Genomic DNA, 14521 nt, shown 5'->3' on the forward strand with positions numbered 1-14521 from the left:
TGTCCCTGTGAAAGAGAAGGTGTTGGGAGGCCCACCCCCCGGTGGCCTTGCCTGTGGAAAGCAAGTGAGGGGGAAGCAGGCTGGACCAGAGGGATTAGGTGCACCTGGCCCCAGCAGCAGAACAAACTGGCCTCTGGATGTTTTAATAAAGACAGTTGCCAAAGAAGCTGCTGGAGCATCACCTTCCAAGACTGAGGACATAGTGCTCCGTCCACAGAAGTGCCCTCTGCAAAACTATACCACAGTCAAGTGGCGCTGGTGCCTGCCCCCTCTCCCCAGCAGTCCTGCCCCCTCACAGCACGGATGTGGAGGATGCCTGCTGAGTCCATTCAGATGACGAGGGTGTTTCTGGCCCTGCCTCAAAGCTTCTCAGGGCCCAAGCCTTACATGTGGCAAAGCATAAAATACTGCATTTCCTCACACTGATTCCTACACAAGGGCAGTTTTATGGATCAGCCACAACATAAGGAGAATCTGCTTGAACCAAGCAGTGTCCTGTCCCACCTGAAGTCATAGTAAGAAAGTTGCCATAGGCTGTGTATGCTAACCCTGTTTGTAGAATTAAATACAATCGCTTCCATGTGCTTATACGTATTTTTCAGGTTAGGCACTGGCTGTAAGAATAAAATTTATAACAATGCCAAGGAGGACCAAACGTCCAATTGTGCTTTCATCCGCCTAGCTCCTCCTATACCTCAATGCCACGCTCTCAAAGCCAGTGCTGCTCAGCTCCATTAGGCATAGGGCCACCCACCCCACATGCCTTCCTGTCCAAACAAGTCCAGCGCTCTGGCAACTGGAGGTAAGTTAACATAGGCTCTCATTCTGTTTCCCTAAATGCTCAATAAGCTCTAACTGCTTATAATCATTTGGTGTGCATTTGAAAACTTATAGGATTCTTGGTTCCAGTATGCCAAGATCTTTGCTTGGGCATAAAGGGGAGTGTCCATTTGAAACTAAAAGAGAGTTTTCTAGGGCGCCTGGGTGGTTCAGTCAGTTAAGCATCCCAACTCTTAATTTTGGCTCAGGTCATGATCTCACAGTTTGTCAGACTGAGCCCCGCATCGGGCTCTGCACTGACAGCACAGAGCTTGCTTGGGTTTCTCCCTCTCCCTCTCCTCTCTCTGCCTCTCCCCCCCCGCTCTCTCTGCCTCTCCCCCGCTCACAAACACACACTCTCAAAATAAATAAACTCAAAAAAAAAAAAAAAAAAAGAGCTTTCTAATCACAGAAAGATCAATAGTTGTTGGACTGTTTCCATTCATTACATGTAATTATTTACCAATGTGGATGATTATATGAGCTTGTTACACTGGCAGCAGTTTTTCATTAAGCATCACTTTGTTATCTACTGCTGCGTAACAAATTACCAGGAACTTAGTGACTTAAACAATAAGCATGTATGATATCAGTTTCTATGGGTTGGGAGTGGGGGGCCTGGCTTGGCAACCCAGGGTTGGACGAGACTAGGGTTTTGTCTGAAGGCTCAACTGGGGAAGGACCCACTTTCAAGCTCAATTACATGGTGGTCCACAGTATTCACTGCCTTTTGACCTGCTAGACTGAGCCCCTCAGTTCCTAGCCAGTTGTTGGTTGGGAGCTGTCCTCAGTGCTTTGCCACAAAGACCTCCCCAGATGGCATCTCGTTCCATTAAAGCCAGCGGGAGTCTATCGGCAAGACGGACATCTCTTTGTAATCTAATCATAGAAATGACACGTCCACCAATGTTGAGGTTAGAAGCACATTGCTCAGGTGGAACGATTACACAGGCCGTGAACACAAGGAGACAGGAATCATTTTGGGCCATCTCAGAAACTGCCCATAATGCCCACCACACCCATCACTCAAGTAATCCTTATTTACAAAGCAACTGTTTTTAGAATATTACAGCTCTGAACATTTTTATCTGCTCATTCTCTTATCCAAGCTATAGGAAATGGTATAAAAACACAAAAACAAGTGAGCTATTTCTTTAAAATAAGTATTTGAATGGTTTAGTTTCACTGCTTTAATATGTCATTGGCCTGTTTAAAATGACAGAGTAAGTAGCAATATCAAATAATTTCCATAACCAAGGTCCTGTAGGGTTCAAGGATTTAGGAAGGTCTGGGACAAGGAGCACTGTTTGTAAAGCAGCATGACAGCACACAGGGGAGCTGGCAGGATGCTGGACATGTGTGGTTATGGGAATCACAATGGCATTTTGAAATTTAATAAGAGCTGGTTAGCCACCTAAAAAGATACAACTCGCACACAATTTGAAAAGTAAACTTTGTCAAACTCGCTGGCCAATGAGCCGGCGGCTGGAATCCGAGGGCCAGCAACATGACACCCGTAGATCTGAGCCAGGCTGGGCATCCAGCATGAGCAGCAGCCAGGGGATGTGTCTTTGAGAGGAATGATGCATTAATTCTCACTAAGTGGAAGATGTTGGGAAATAGACTTTTCACTTCAGAACAAGGTTTTCATCAAACCTCTATAGAATAACAAGAATCCCCGTGTTAAATATAAAATTTTAGAAAATGAATACTGAATCGAAAAGGGAGGAAAGCCACTCAATAAACAAAGAGAACAAGTTCATATTTGTGAGACATAGCCCAATTTAATTCTACCCAGAGATCCATGTCCCATAAAATATATGTATCCTATGTATAAAATCATCCCTGAGTTTAATTGGAGACTAAAAACAAATGCCCTCTTACCCGGTCTCATTTCTGGACTAATTAAATCAGTAATGATGCACATTAATCATCCCTGAATTCTACGGAACTTTGGGTCTTGCCTGCTAAATATCTTGGCTGGCTGAGAAGCAGGATCATGTGTCAGATGTGTGACCCAGGTGGGACACACTCATCTGTGATCTCAGGGTCACTTTACAAAGGGAATCAAATTTTTAAAAGAAGACATATACCAATGTTACATTTTCTCTATTTCCAGAACAGTTCCTATTATCTGCAACTGGGTACCCAAGTCAGAAACACCAAGGTTCGGATCCCAGCCCTGGCCTGCTCATCCACACCAGGCCATCCTGCCCTCCTGAGCCCAGAGCCTGCTACTGATCTGCTGGTCTGTCCCCAGACATGGTCACAGGTACCTGGAGGTTGCAGCAGGAGGGAGGCCTCTGATCCTCTCTCCCCCAGGCCTCCCTGCCAAGAAAGGGTCCATCGCTATGAAGTTGATATGAATTTAGGGTGACAGTCATGTAAGGCACTGAGACACTACCTGCCACATAGGAAGCACTCAATAAACATTTACCTATTATGGTGAGGAACAGTCCACAGGAGACTGGTGAGAAACTAGGTAAGAAATCTTGGGGAAACCTGGGATGCTGTGTACTGGGGTTGGTGAGAAGCATGGCTGGGCCTTTGGATCAGGACGATGTGCAGAGAAACTTCCAGAACAATGAATGTGATCATCATACATACATGGGCTGACCAGGTCTGGGGATGCAGTGGTCAGAAGGGCAGCTAGGTGTGTGGTCACACAGAGCTTACATTTTAGAGGGAGATAATTAGTCAATAAGTATGAAAGAAAGGGTCAGGTAGAGAGAGGGTTGTAATGGGAAGTAAGCAGTGTGATGTGAGATAGTCAGGGTTCCTTTGGACACAGTGGTCAGGAAAGGCTCCCCAAGGGAGGGGAGGAAACAGCCATACCAAGATCTGGGGGAGAGCTTGACACGGCAAGGGCCCAGCAACTGAGAAGGCCCTAGTGATTGAGCCAGAAAACAACAGCCACAGAGCTGGTGCAAGTGGTTGGAGGAGCAGCAGTTGAGGCCACAGAAGAAGGCAGAAGCCAAATGACCAACAGCCGCCCAGGCCAACAGGAGAGTGAGTGTGGGCTCAGACTGCGCGTAATGTAATTATACATACAGTGAAACCTTGGATTGCGAGTAACTTGTTCTGCAAGTGTTCCGCAAAAATAGCAATCCTTTCTAGTAAGTCTTAACTTGATAAAACAAGCGAGGTTTTGCAGTACGAGTAGTACGTGATGCCAAATGTCACATGATCACAACTGAGCCAATGGTCCTTCTCTCTCTCTCTTGCTGTGGGATTGTGGGTGATGATCTTTCATGCTCAGATGCTCGGTCTCAACCTACAGCAGTTGGCAGAAATCAGTGATTTTTCAGAACGTTGGAAGGTGCCCATAACTGGCACTAGTGTATTTTTTGTCACTTCAAAGCACCTATGGACAGTCCTTTGCTTTTCCATACAAGAGTACGCCTAGGAATGCTTTGCTTCATTCTAAGTCAGGCTGCCTGCAGATATAGACCCTTTCCTCAGCTGCCTTATTGCCACTTACATTAAATACAGTGTATGATGAGTTTATTAATACTGTACTGTAGTCAACATCCATGCAAGTGTATACAATGGCCTCATTCAGAAAAATATTGAAAAGAAGGGTGATAAGAAGAAGATGATTATGGTGAAAGAAGGAAATCATTGAGAAGTACAAAGTGGCCAAAATTGCAAGATCTTATAAGAAGTCTACATCTGTATCTCATCTGCAGAGAAGGAGGAGAAAAGTGTGGAGGAATCCCTCACTGCAAATGAGATCAGGAGATGTGTAAAATGTGGGAAATGGAGCAAAATTTTGTACAAAAGCACCACCCAAATAAGGCTGTAGCAGTGCGAGCAATGAATCTGCTTAATGACAATGCAATGTCACATTTCTGTGAAATCCTCAAAAGGAGACAAAAGCAAGTGTCATTGGATAGGTTATTAAAGTTGCACGAAAAGAAAAAGATTCCAATGAGCCAATAGATAGCAGTGATTCCGTTAGTGATAGTGAAAGTCACCCCACACAATAACCCTCCTCTCTTGTCTCCCTCACACCAGCCACAAAGGTTTTCAAAAAGGTAAATGCAGGTTAATTTATTTTTCTTTACATTTTGTATTTTCTTATTTTGTATCATATTACAGTATTGTAATCACTTTTATATGAATATTTTTGGGTTGTGGAATGAATCATCTGAGTTTCCATTCTTTCTTATGGGGAAATTCTCTTTGATATACAAGTACTTTGGAATACAAGCATGTTTCTGAAACACATTTTGCTCACAAACCAAGGTTTTATGGTATAAGCAGAGGAGCCTTGGCTCTGGTCTACCTTTTTACAAACTGTAACTCTGCCTGCTGGTGTAGAAGGGCTTCCTGAGGCAGGAGCACCAGCAGCAGTGTGGGGAGGGGGCAAGGACAGCGGTTTGAAAGGATGGTGGCCCGGGCCACAGTGGCCACCTCTGGACACAGACTGAAGGACTTCTGTGAGACAGGTTCGGTAGAGTCAATGGGGATGAGGGTAGAACACCCAAACCTAGGGTTTTAGCTAAATAACTGGATGAAAAGTGGGGAAATTTATGGAGATGAGGAAAGCTAGAGAGAAACATATGTAAGGCAGGGAGTGGATCCAAGTTTGAGATGCCTATTTGATAACCAGGTGGACATGTCCAGCTGAGCCTGAAGCTTACTGAAGAGTTTAAGACTCAAGATATCAATCTGGGAAGGGATGGGAAAGAAGGGGAACCAGCTTCTAGATGGAAACCTAATCAGGGGTTGGTAACTTTGCCCATTAGATGTTCTTCCACACTGCAGATCACAGTGAAGGGAGCCAGTGACTGGAGTTGCTTTACAGTGATGACTGGCTGCAGTCAACCACTGGTTCACATCCAACTGTTCCCCAAATTCCAAGCATCAGGTTTCCAACACACGGAAGGAACAGGAAGAAATGCATACCCATAAAAGCATATGGTCTGTGGAAGGAGAGTCACTTTTAAAGTTTTTGTTTGCCTAAACCTTTTTTTTTTTTTTTTTTTTAACCTCCTGAGTAGAATGTAAAAGCCAAAGTGATGGTTACACAGAAATGTAACAATTCTTAGGAACTGAAAGACCAGGGCAAATATTTTTAAAAAGCAGTACCACCATTTCAAAATTTTTGAGGCTGAATGTTGTCAAATAAATACATGTTCAATCACGAAGTCACCGACATTTGATGTATGAATTCTAAAACTGGAGTAGGACAGTATCAGTAACAGCAACAACTGTTTAACTTGTGAAAAATGTTTTTATAAATGTCTAAGCCAGAGAAATAAGGTAGAAGAGAAAAGAAGAAATGTTTTCCTGTCTCCAGCTCACCATCGCTGCTTCCAAACTGCTGTAGATTTAAGCCATCCAGGCAGCTTCTTGCACATTCCACGGTCTTTCTACTCCATCAGTAATATCCAACTGTGATCACCCTTACCCATTACACAATTGCTCACAATCTGGAATTTTGTTGCTCCAAAGATCAAGGCTATTAGCTGGGGCTCAGGGACTTAACAGTAATGGTTGAGAGGCAATTAATAATCATGTTCCTCCTGGGTAAAACCAGGTATCTGTGTCACCTTTTCTACCTCACAGCTCAAGATGACATAAGGGGGGACTCTTCTGCCCCCTCAGCGACTCACTGCCTTCCCACAGGCACCTGCTTGTGGAGCATACCTTCTATGCGGTGTTCTGGAGCAGCTGTCCCATCTGGCTTTAATTACAATAAATGCTATCTTAAAATACATCAACCTCTCCAATGTATTTGCACAGAATATGAATTCTGCTACTCTGGAGAAAAATAATTTCTTTAAAAGTACACTTCTGTTCTAATCTGGGCAATTAGCTAAAAGAAAGAAGGACCAAAGAAGGGATTTCTTAGAGGAAAGGAAACTGTGTAATGGGGGGGGGGGGGAATCACAAAACAGACCCAGTAGCTTGAAAATAATTAGAATAAAGCAATATTCTGATTTCTGTATTACATGATATAAAAAAGACAGGTTCAATGGAAATGGAAGTTTATTTCTGGTTATACCACATTAAAATATACACCATATTTATTCAGAGTATCATAATCAATGCAAAAATAGAACTCTCTTGTCCCCTATAAAAAAGTTAAGTACAATGCTGTGGGCTATATACATGATATTTTAGTCAGGTCTTCATTCAGTATTAGCTTCTCAAAACAAACAAAAATCTAGTTATCAAAACAATCTTACAAAATATATACAAAAGAATATTGCAGTGTAAAAACAAAATGAAGTTACCAAAATATAACTTATGTAGTTTACTTTGCATCAAATGTATCTAGTTAATTTTTTCAAGAGCTTCACCCATGAGTCGAATAGCAACACTCTTGCCTTCATCTGTTTGAATAACCAGCAAAGCTTCAAATCTGCCTGCCGACTTTGGTCTGAACTGCACAGGCATGTTGATATAATGCTGGGCTCTGGAAAGAGAAAGGAAAGGTCGTCGGCCTGGTGCTACAGCAGCACGTGCATCACCCACCACTGTAACCAGCTCCGTGCATGGCAGGGTGCGGTCGGATTTTGATGGAAGAACTCAGCAGAGTTATGTCTGGTTTAAATTTGGTTCTCATTTCTTTAATGCTATTATTTAACAAGAAACTGGCACAGAGAAGGGGAAAATCTAAAACCTGATTCAAATAGTATTGCATATATATTCCTGGCCATCCAAAAAAATAGGAAAAGGGAAACAAGAGGTCTGTTCTATTGCATGTGAAAGTGTTCTGTCCGCAGGCAGGTAGCCATCTGCCCAAGAAAGGGCAGAGGAACAGGGGACCCCTGACCCTCCTTCAGCAGCATGCTCAACTGGGGAGAGTATGAACCCACGCCACTCGTGCCGGTCATTAACAGGGCTGTGCAGGTTCTGCTCCACCAGCATTCGTGTGAACTTTTATTAAAAAACTGTCTTGAAAATTTATTTTTAGATTACGTTTGACCATTGAACAACACGGGTTTGAACTGATGTACACACGGGACAGCAGCATTGGCAGTGAGGCAGTGGGCATGAGCCTGCTCAGACTGAGTATGGCATCTAGGTCACTGCCATCAAATGCTGCCAAGAGGCCAGAGCTTGATGTACTATCATTTTCTTGATAACACTTTCTTTTCTCTAGCTTACTTTATTGTAAGAATATAGTACATAATACATTTAATATACAAAAGTTATGTTAATTGACTATGTTATTGGTAAGGCTTCTGGTCAACAGTGGGCTATTATAAATTTAGTTTTGGGGGGAGTCAAAAGTTATACACAGATTTTCTACCACATGGGGGTTGACACCCCTAATCCTTGCTCTGTTCAAGGGTCAGCTGTATAGAGGCAGGTAATGAGTACCCTGTGTTTAAAAGTATTATGTTGGGAGGTTTCTGTTCACAAAACCAGGTCCCAAGAGCTTAAAATACACCTTTATCCTCATGGTGAATGAAACTACATAAAGTTCATCAAAGCCTATGTGATGTCACTGACTTTTAGTCTTGTTTTGAGTGAAAATTAATAGCTTTCAGACTTCCCTCAGAGGGAAGGTAGTTCATCCCTGAGTCTCATTTCCAAACTACATGTCTTAAAGTTCAGCAATCGGAACTGATATATGCTTTTGTTTCCAACACATTTCCTGTGTACAGTGTTAGCTTTTGGGTATATAATTGCAGTGGGCAAAAAATTTAGAAAACAGTTTTAGTATTTCAAAGCCCTTTTCCTGGATATAACTGATAATGCAGAATTTTAAAAATACATGCATACGTACACACACACACACACAAAATTTTTAAGTCTGGGTTATTTTCCCCTAATGCATTATACCCTAATTTCCCATGTCCAAATTTAAAAACACAGTACCTAGTGCCCGGCACTGACAAACTACCATTTTCTCTTTCATGTTAGCATTTCAGTACCCAGAATAATGTAGTACAATTTGCCAACTTAAGAGGCTTTATAACTTATGAATTGCTAAAAGTAATAAAATATCCTGAAATAAATCTGACAGATCCCATCATTAACAAATTTTAATATAGAACACAGAACTGTTCTATATTCAACTGAGAAAGTGTTTTAAAAATGTATTATGATAAACATATATCATCTGTTTTAGACTTACAGATACTCTGAATAAACTTGAATGCAATTTAGAAAGAACTATAAAATTTAACATAGTTCTAGAACACTTCAAGTAACATGGATATATTTACCATAGTACCTTGTACTATTATTAAAAACTGCTTTTAATCTCTGTCTACACACACACACACACACACACACACACACACACACACAACTTTAAACGTTAAAGGTAACAGTAAAGTATGCTGAACCCAGGGGACAGGTCTAGCTCAAAATCCCTTACCAGGTACCAGGCAAGGGCTACTGTTATGGCACAGGCACACAAAGAGTAAAGATGCTTTAAGAGAGGGACACAGTAGCTGTGAACATGCACTCAAACTGCCTCCTCCACTGCCTGCCCCCATCTACAGAACCTGAAAATTCTATAAACCATCATTTTTCTTTTCTTTCTTTTAATTTAAAAGGAATACTCTGTATAGGAAAAAGCAGCTCATTAGCACAGCCGAGGTACCATCACGAAGTAACAAACTGCTTGGTTCCTGTGTGTGCTGGTGAGAAGTAACAACAGCTCAGTGACAGCACTGTCCCTGGCTGTGACTTCTGTGAGAAAACCCTCGGGAATGAGACAGCAGGGTCTGGCAGGTCAGCAGCAGGAGCCTGCCAGGATGCTGGGTGCATGCAGACGTGGGCACAGGAGAGGGGAAACATGTCACTAAAATGCCACAGCAGAGATTAAACTAGAATAAAACAATAGGTTAACAGAAGAACGCTTTTCAGGGCTAAGTGGGAACATGAATGAATTCTTTTTATGGAGATATGATAGAGATGGTCACCTAGAGCCCCCAAAACGACCTTTACAAAAAAACTGATAATCAGGGTTTCCTTGTCCCTATTACCTTCCTTATAATCTATTGCTTTAAGGGGGTATATCCCTGGGGTGCCTGGGTGGCTCAGTCGGTTAAGCGTCTGACTTCAGCTCAGGTCATATCTCACGGTTCGTGGGTTCGAGCCCCGCATTGGGCTCTGTGCTGACAGCTCGGAGACTGGAGCCTGCTTTGGATTCTGTGTCTCCCTCTCTCTCTGCCCACCACCCCCACTCACGCTCTGTCTCCCCCCATCTCAAAAATAAACACACAAAAAAATTTTTTTAAATAATAAAATAAAAAAAGGGGGGGTATATCCCCAACACCCATCCATGTTCCCCGCCTCTGCATTAGACAAAACCCCCGGAACCTCTGGGTGAAGCTCTTCTGGCCTATTTATGTTGCAGTTCATATCCCAAAGGCCTCGGGGCACTTTCATGTGTAAAAGCAGCCCCATCATGCCTCACAACTGCCCCGGGGAGGTGCATACTTGTAGTAAGGCACTGATTACCTCATGTACCCTTGAGATGAGTAAAGTCACATTATTACTCTGGAAGGGTGGAGCTAATGGTATCATAGAACAAAGAACCATCTAATGAACAAAAACGCCACTAAAAGAAAGCTGGGAACTGCTTTTCAGATTCTCAGAAGAGATTCTGTTCCACCTGCCAAAGCAAGCTAATCACTGCTCTCCCCCAGCACTTGTATTTCATGAGCCCCTGTTCAAAGTCAAAGTGTCTAATATTTGGGATAAATACAAAAGCACTCAACACTTACAAGAAGAAGCACCATTATTTCAGTTTTGTGTAAAAATTTTCAAGTGAGCTACTGTAGCAAATTTTTGCTTCTGCAAAGTTGAAAGAAGTCATTCTTATGTATAAAGAAACCAGCTTTTCTGCTTTACTTTATGTAAAATTTTAGCCTGTGGAGGAGTCAGGAGAGAAGTTTTTCTGTGACCTGGGGTGTACTTCACTTGGTCTTCTCACTCATGTATTTAAGCAGCGTCCATCTACTGTTAACAGTCTAGCACCACCTGTCTTAAACCAGTAGGGCAAAGCCTCACTGACTGGAGGTCCACAGGCTGCTGGGAGTCAAGGACTCAAGAGTAGAGAAGCTGGAAAATGTTGTTAGTGTTTTTTGTTTTTTGTTTTTTAAAGTTAGGCCTTTCTGGGGCGCCTGGGTGGCTCAGTCGGTTAAGGGTCTGACTTCTGCTCAGGTCATGATCTCACAGTCTGTGGGCTTGAGCCCCGCATTGGGCTCTGTGCCGACAGCTCAGAGCCTGGAGCCTGCTTCGGATTCTGTGTCTCCCTCTCTGCCCCTCTCCCGCTTGTGTTCTGTCTGTCTCTCCCTCTCTCAAAAATAAATAAACATTAAAAAAAAAACCAAATAAATGAAGTTAGGTCTTTCTCCTCCATGTGGCTGTTGAAGGGATTAATGGAAAAGCATGGACATGCAGGCAACTGTGGTGTTCCATCAAAATATGTGGGGCTGGTCTTCACAGACCGCCCCTCCCCACCCCCAGTAGGCTGGCTGAAATTAGGGCATTGTCAGTACTGCTGAAGATGTCACCACCTGCTGAGCATCTCCCATAGGGCCAGGTGCTGACACCCACAGATGGCTTACGTCAGCCTCCTAAGGAGCCCAGGTTGCCAGGAGCACTGCATTTCACAAATCAGGAAACCTAGGCTTAGAGACGTGAAGCCTATGATAACTTTCTAGATACATTCATTGTTTAATTTGCAGTTTGTGTCCTTAAGTCAGTCCCCTGGGAGGCAAAGGGAGTGCCAGAACCTCAAGTACAGGAATAGCAGGTTTGGAGGGAAAAGAAAGAGAAGGAGACGAGAGAAGGGCCTCCCCCACACAGTGTCTTATCTTTTCAGGATCTAGAGATACGTGTAACTTTCCAGAGTATGGCACTGCTGGCCTTAGTACCTCAGGAAGAGGCAGTCCTAGACTAGTCCTAGGCACAGTGGTCCAAGTTTTCATGCAACGTGTTTTCGGAATCATCTAATGCTAAAATGAAATACCTACGATTAAGTAGCTTAAAGATTCAAAGATGAAAAGAAAATTATTCTTCAGTGTTAAGTCCAATAGAACCCTACTATTAAACCGGTTTGAGATATCAATCTAAATGTATATCATATGGAAAATGAAGAGTAGCAAGGATTACAAGAAAATGAGGCCCGGATTTAAGAACAATATAGGGTATTTGAAGAATGACAACTAGAAAATATCATAATAAAAGTTTCCCCAGTTAATCTGGGAAGGTTTTTGTCCCAATTATTGAGAATTTAACTCCTTGATTCTTAGCACAGTGAAAATAACATTTAAAGCAGGAATTATTCTAAAGTTAATCACAAGATGATTAAGCTTCTATGTATTTATGCGGCTGGCAAAATACCAGATAACAGGAATCATATGCTAAGTCCAAACCATTGCACAAAGTTTGGGTTGTTAGACAGTAGAGCACACTTATGGGCAGTCGTGAAATGATTTCCCTGCAGGCTCCTCAGCTCTTTTTAGTCCTGAAAACAAAGTCCTGCACTAGGATGAGAACATTTTGATTTATAATAAACTCACCTCAAAGAATATTTTGAATGTTTGACGTAGAAAGGCTCTCTGGGACTTAAAAACTTCAGCTGGAATTTAATATGAAACACTTTATGAAATTATGCAAGTTAGATATTTGAGCATACTTAAAACATTTCTTTAAAGATATTTAGTAAATTTAAGTGTAGTCACAAAATTAGGTAATTGCACATGAAAACAAATTTAAAAGAATTTCAATATGAATTTATCCTAGTTCTGACTAGAGTAAATGCTATCCAGAAATATGTTGGTATAATGGTACAGAAGAAAGAGAAAATGAGAGAAAACTTTAAAAATGAAAATATGAAAACAAATGCTAAATATTTTCAATTCTTCCCATGAGTATCTTTCCAAATGCAGTATGAGTCATTTAAAAAATTAACTCATTATTATAACTTAAGTATAATCTATAAAACAAGCTTCTAAATTATTAGGAAAATATTTATAAAATAGTTGAATATATCCACTTTCCCAAAGCCCACAGTACTATTTCCAACTTACAGAGTGCGTAATGAAAGAATTATTTCGCAAGTTGACTTTCAGCGTCCTTGATTCCCCGACCCTAGTCGGCAGAAACTGATATACATCTTCTGGGGCATAAACCCCACGGTGAGTCAAGTCAAGCTGCCTGCTTTGGAAACATGTTGAAAAGTTAACCTATAAATTCCACAGTAAGTTAGGCTATATACATTAATCTTGAAAGTGTTGATTTGTGTTTTCTCTCACAACTCAGAAAATAGTTCTGTAACAGCAACTTCACTAGTCTGTGTGAAGAGAAAATGCCCACCAGAGCACTCAGATAAGGTGCGGGATCAGCCACTAAGTGGGACAGGACAGTACCCCTTTCTCCTCAGGGGGGGTGGGGCTCTAGCTCCCCGCTCAGCTCACACTCAATGCATCCACAGGTGTTCCCTTCACCTTAGTCCATTTCAGCTGGACCACTCCCAGTGCAGTCCATGGGATGATCCCCATTTTTCAGGACAGACTACCCTGAGAGTGGAACACAAGCTCTGGCCTCTTGGCAGCATTTGATGGCAGTGACCTAGATGCCATACTCAGTCTGAGCAGGCTAATGCCCACTCCCTCACTGCCAATGCTGCTGTCCCGTTGGCCTAGCCCTCAACATCCCTAACTGTTCTTCCTGCAGTCTCCGTAGGCAATCCCATCTCAGTGATCCATCGACCCGACCCCATTACTTCCAGATCTGAGCCTCTGGGCAACATGCCTATCACCACACAATGATATGTCACCATAAATACAGACTAAACCCGGGATCTTTCTCCTCAAACCTGACCCTCCACTTGTTTTTCTGAGAGCCAACCTTGACCCTCTTTCTCTCTCAAGCCCCCTTACTCAACCCATCCACTGAGTCCTTCAAATTTTCTTCCTATATACCTCTCAGATCTATCCATTTCTCATCATTTTCCTTGACACTACTTTAATCCTGGTCTGGTTAATAATAGCTTCTGACTTGTTTTACCATATCTACCCTGGCCTCCTCCTAATCAGCCTGTACCACAGACAGAGGATTTTTCTATAAATACTGAAATCTGATCATGTCACTCAGTGGTTTCCAACAGCTTCCCAAATAAACCCCCAAGTTAACATCTGACATGCAAGGCTCTGTGTGGTCTGCCTCTGCCCACCCACCCTCTGGCCTCCCCTCACATACTCTCCCTCCCTCTGGGCTCTAGGCCTATGTGCTGCCTTTGGTTCCTCGAGGGCCAACGATCCCCACAAGCCAGTCCTCACAATGCTGGGAACTTTTCCTATGCTCTTTACCTCCATCATTTCCATTCATCCTCCTCAACTTAAAGGTCCCATTTCAGGGAGGCTCTTCCCAGGTATCACACATCAAGCTCCCTGTGTCATGTTTCCCATGTTTCCCATTTATTTCCTTCCAGTCCTTTCCACGAGTTGTAATCAAGCCTGTTAGTGAGATAATTTGTTGATGTGCTGCCTCCTCCTCCAGGAAGTGAAGTCCATGGAGGCAAGGACAAGGGCAGTTTTGCTTCCACTACTTGGCACATGGTGTGTGCTCAGTAATTACGAGATGAGCAGATGAGTAAACAGCATCAAAAGAGTGTGGTAAGAACACATACTCTTCAAAGGAGCCTAATTTCTTACAAAATACATTATTTACTCCTATTAGAAAATAAATGATCACATTTATATTAAATTTAGTAGGT

General features: G+C 42.5%; 1 protein-coding gene across 6 annotated transcripts in view; it reads right to left on the reverse strand.

The window, feature by feature from the left end:
• Positions 1-6798: 6798 nt before the first annotated feature.
• The window catches only part of CEP192 (centrosomal protein 192), a 131031-nt gene continuing 123308 nt past the window's right edge, over positions 6799-14521 (reverse strand). For 4 of the 6 annotated variants that reach the window (XM_042909424.1, XM_042909421.1, XM_042909425.1 and 1 more), the window contains 3 exons: positions 12834-12963; positions 12324-12382; positions 6799-7246 (listed from right to left, as the gene is read on the reverse strand). In XM_042909424.1, the coding sequence (XP_042765358.1) occupies positions 7105-7246; positions 12324-12382; positions 12834-12963 (331 nt within the window). In that variant the 3' untranslated portion in view covers positions 6799-7104. The other 2 variants (XM_042909422.1, XM_042909423.1) reach the window with 2 other exon arrangements.

This window comes from Panthera leo, chromosome D3, assembly GCF_018350215.1.
Source record: "Panthera leo isolate Ple1 chromosome D3, P.leo_Ple1_pat1.1, whole genome shotgun sequence".
Lineage (NCBI taxonomy): Eukaryota > Metazoa > Chordata > Mammalia > Carnivora > Felidae > Panthera > Panthera leo.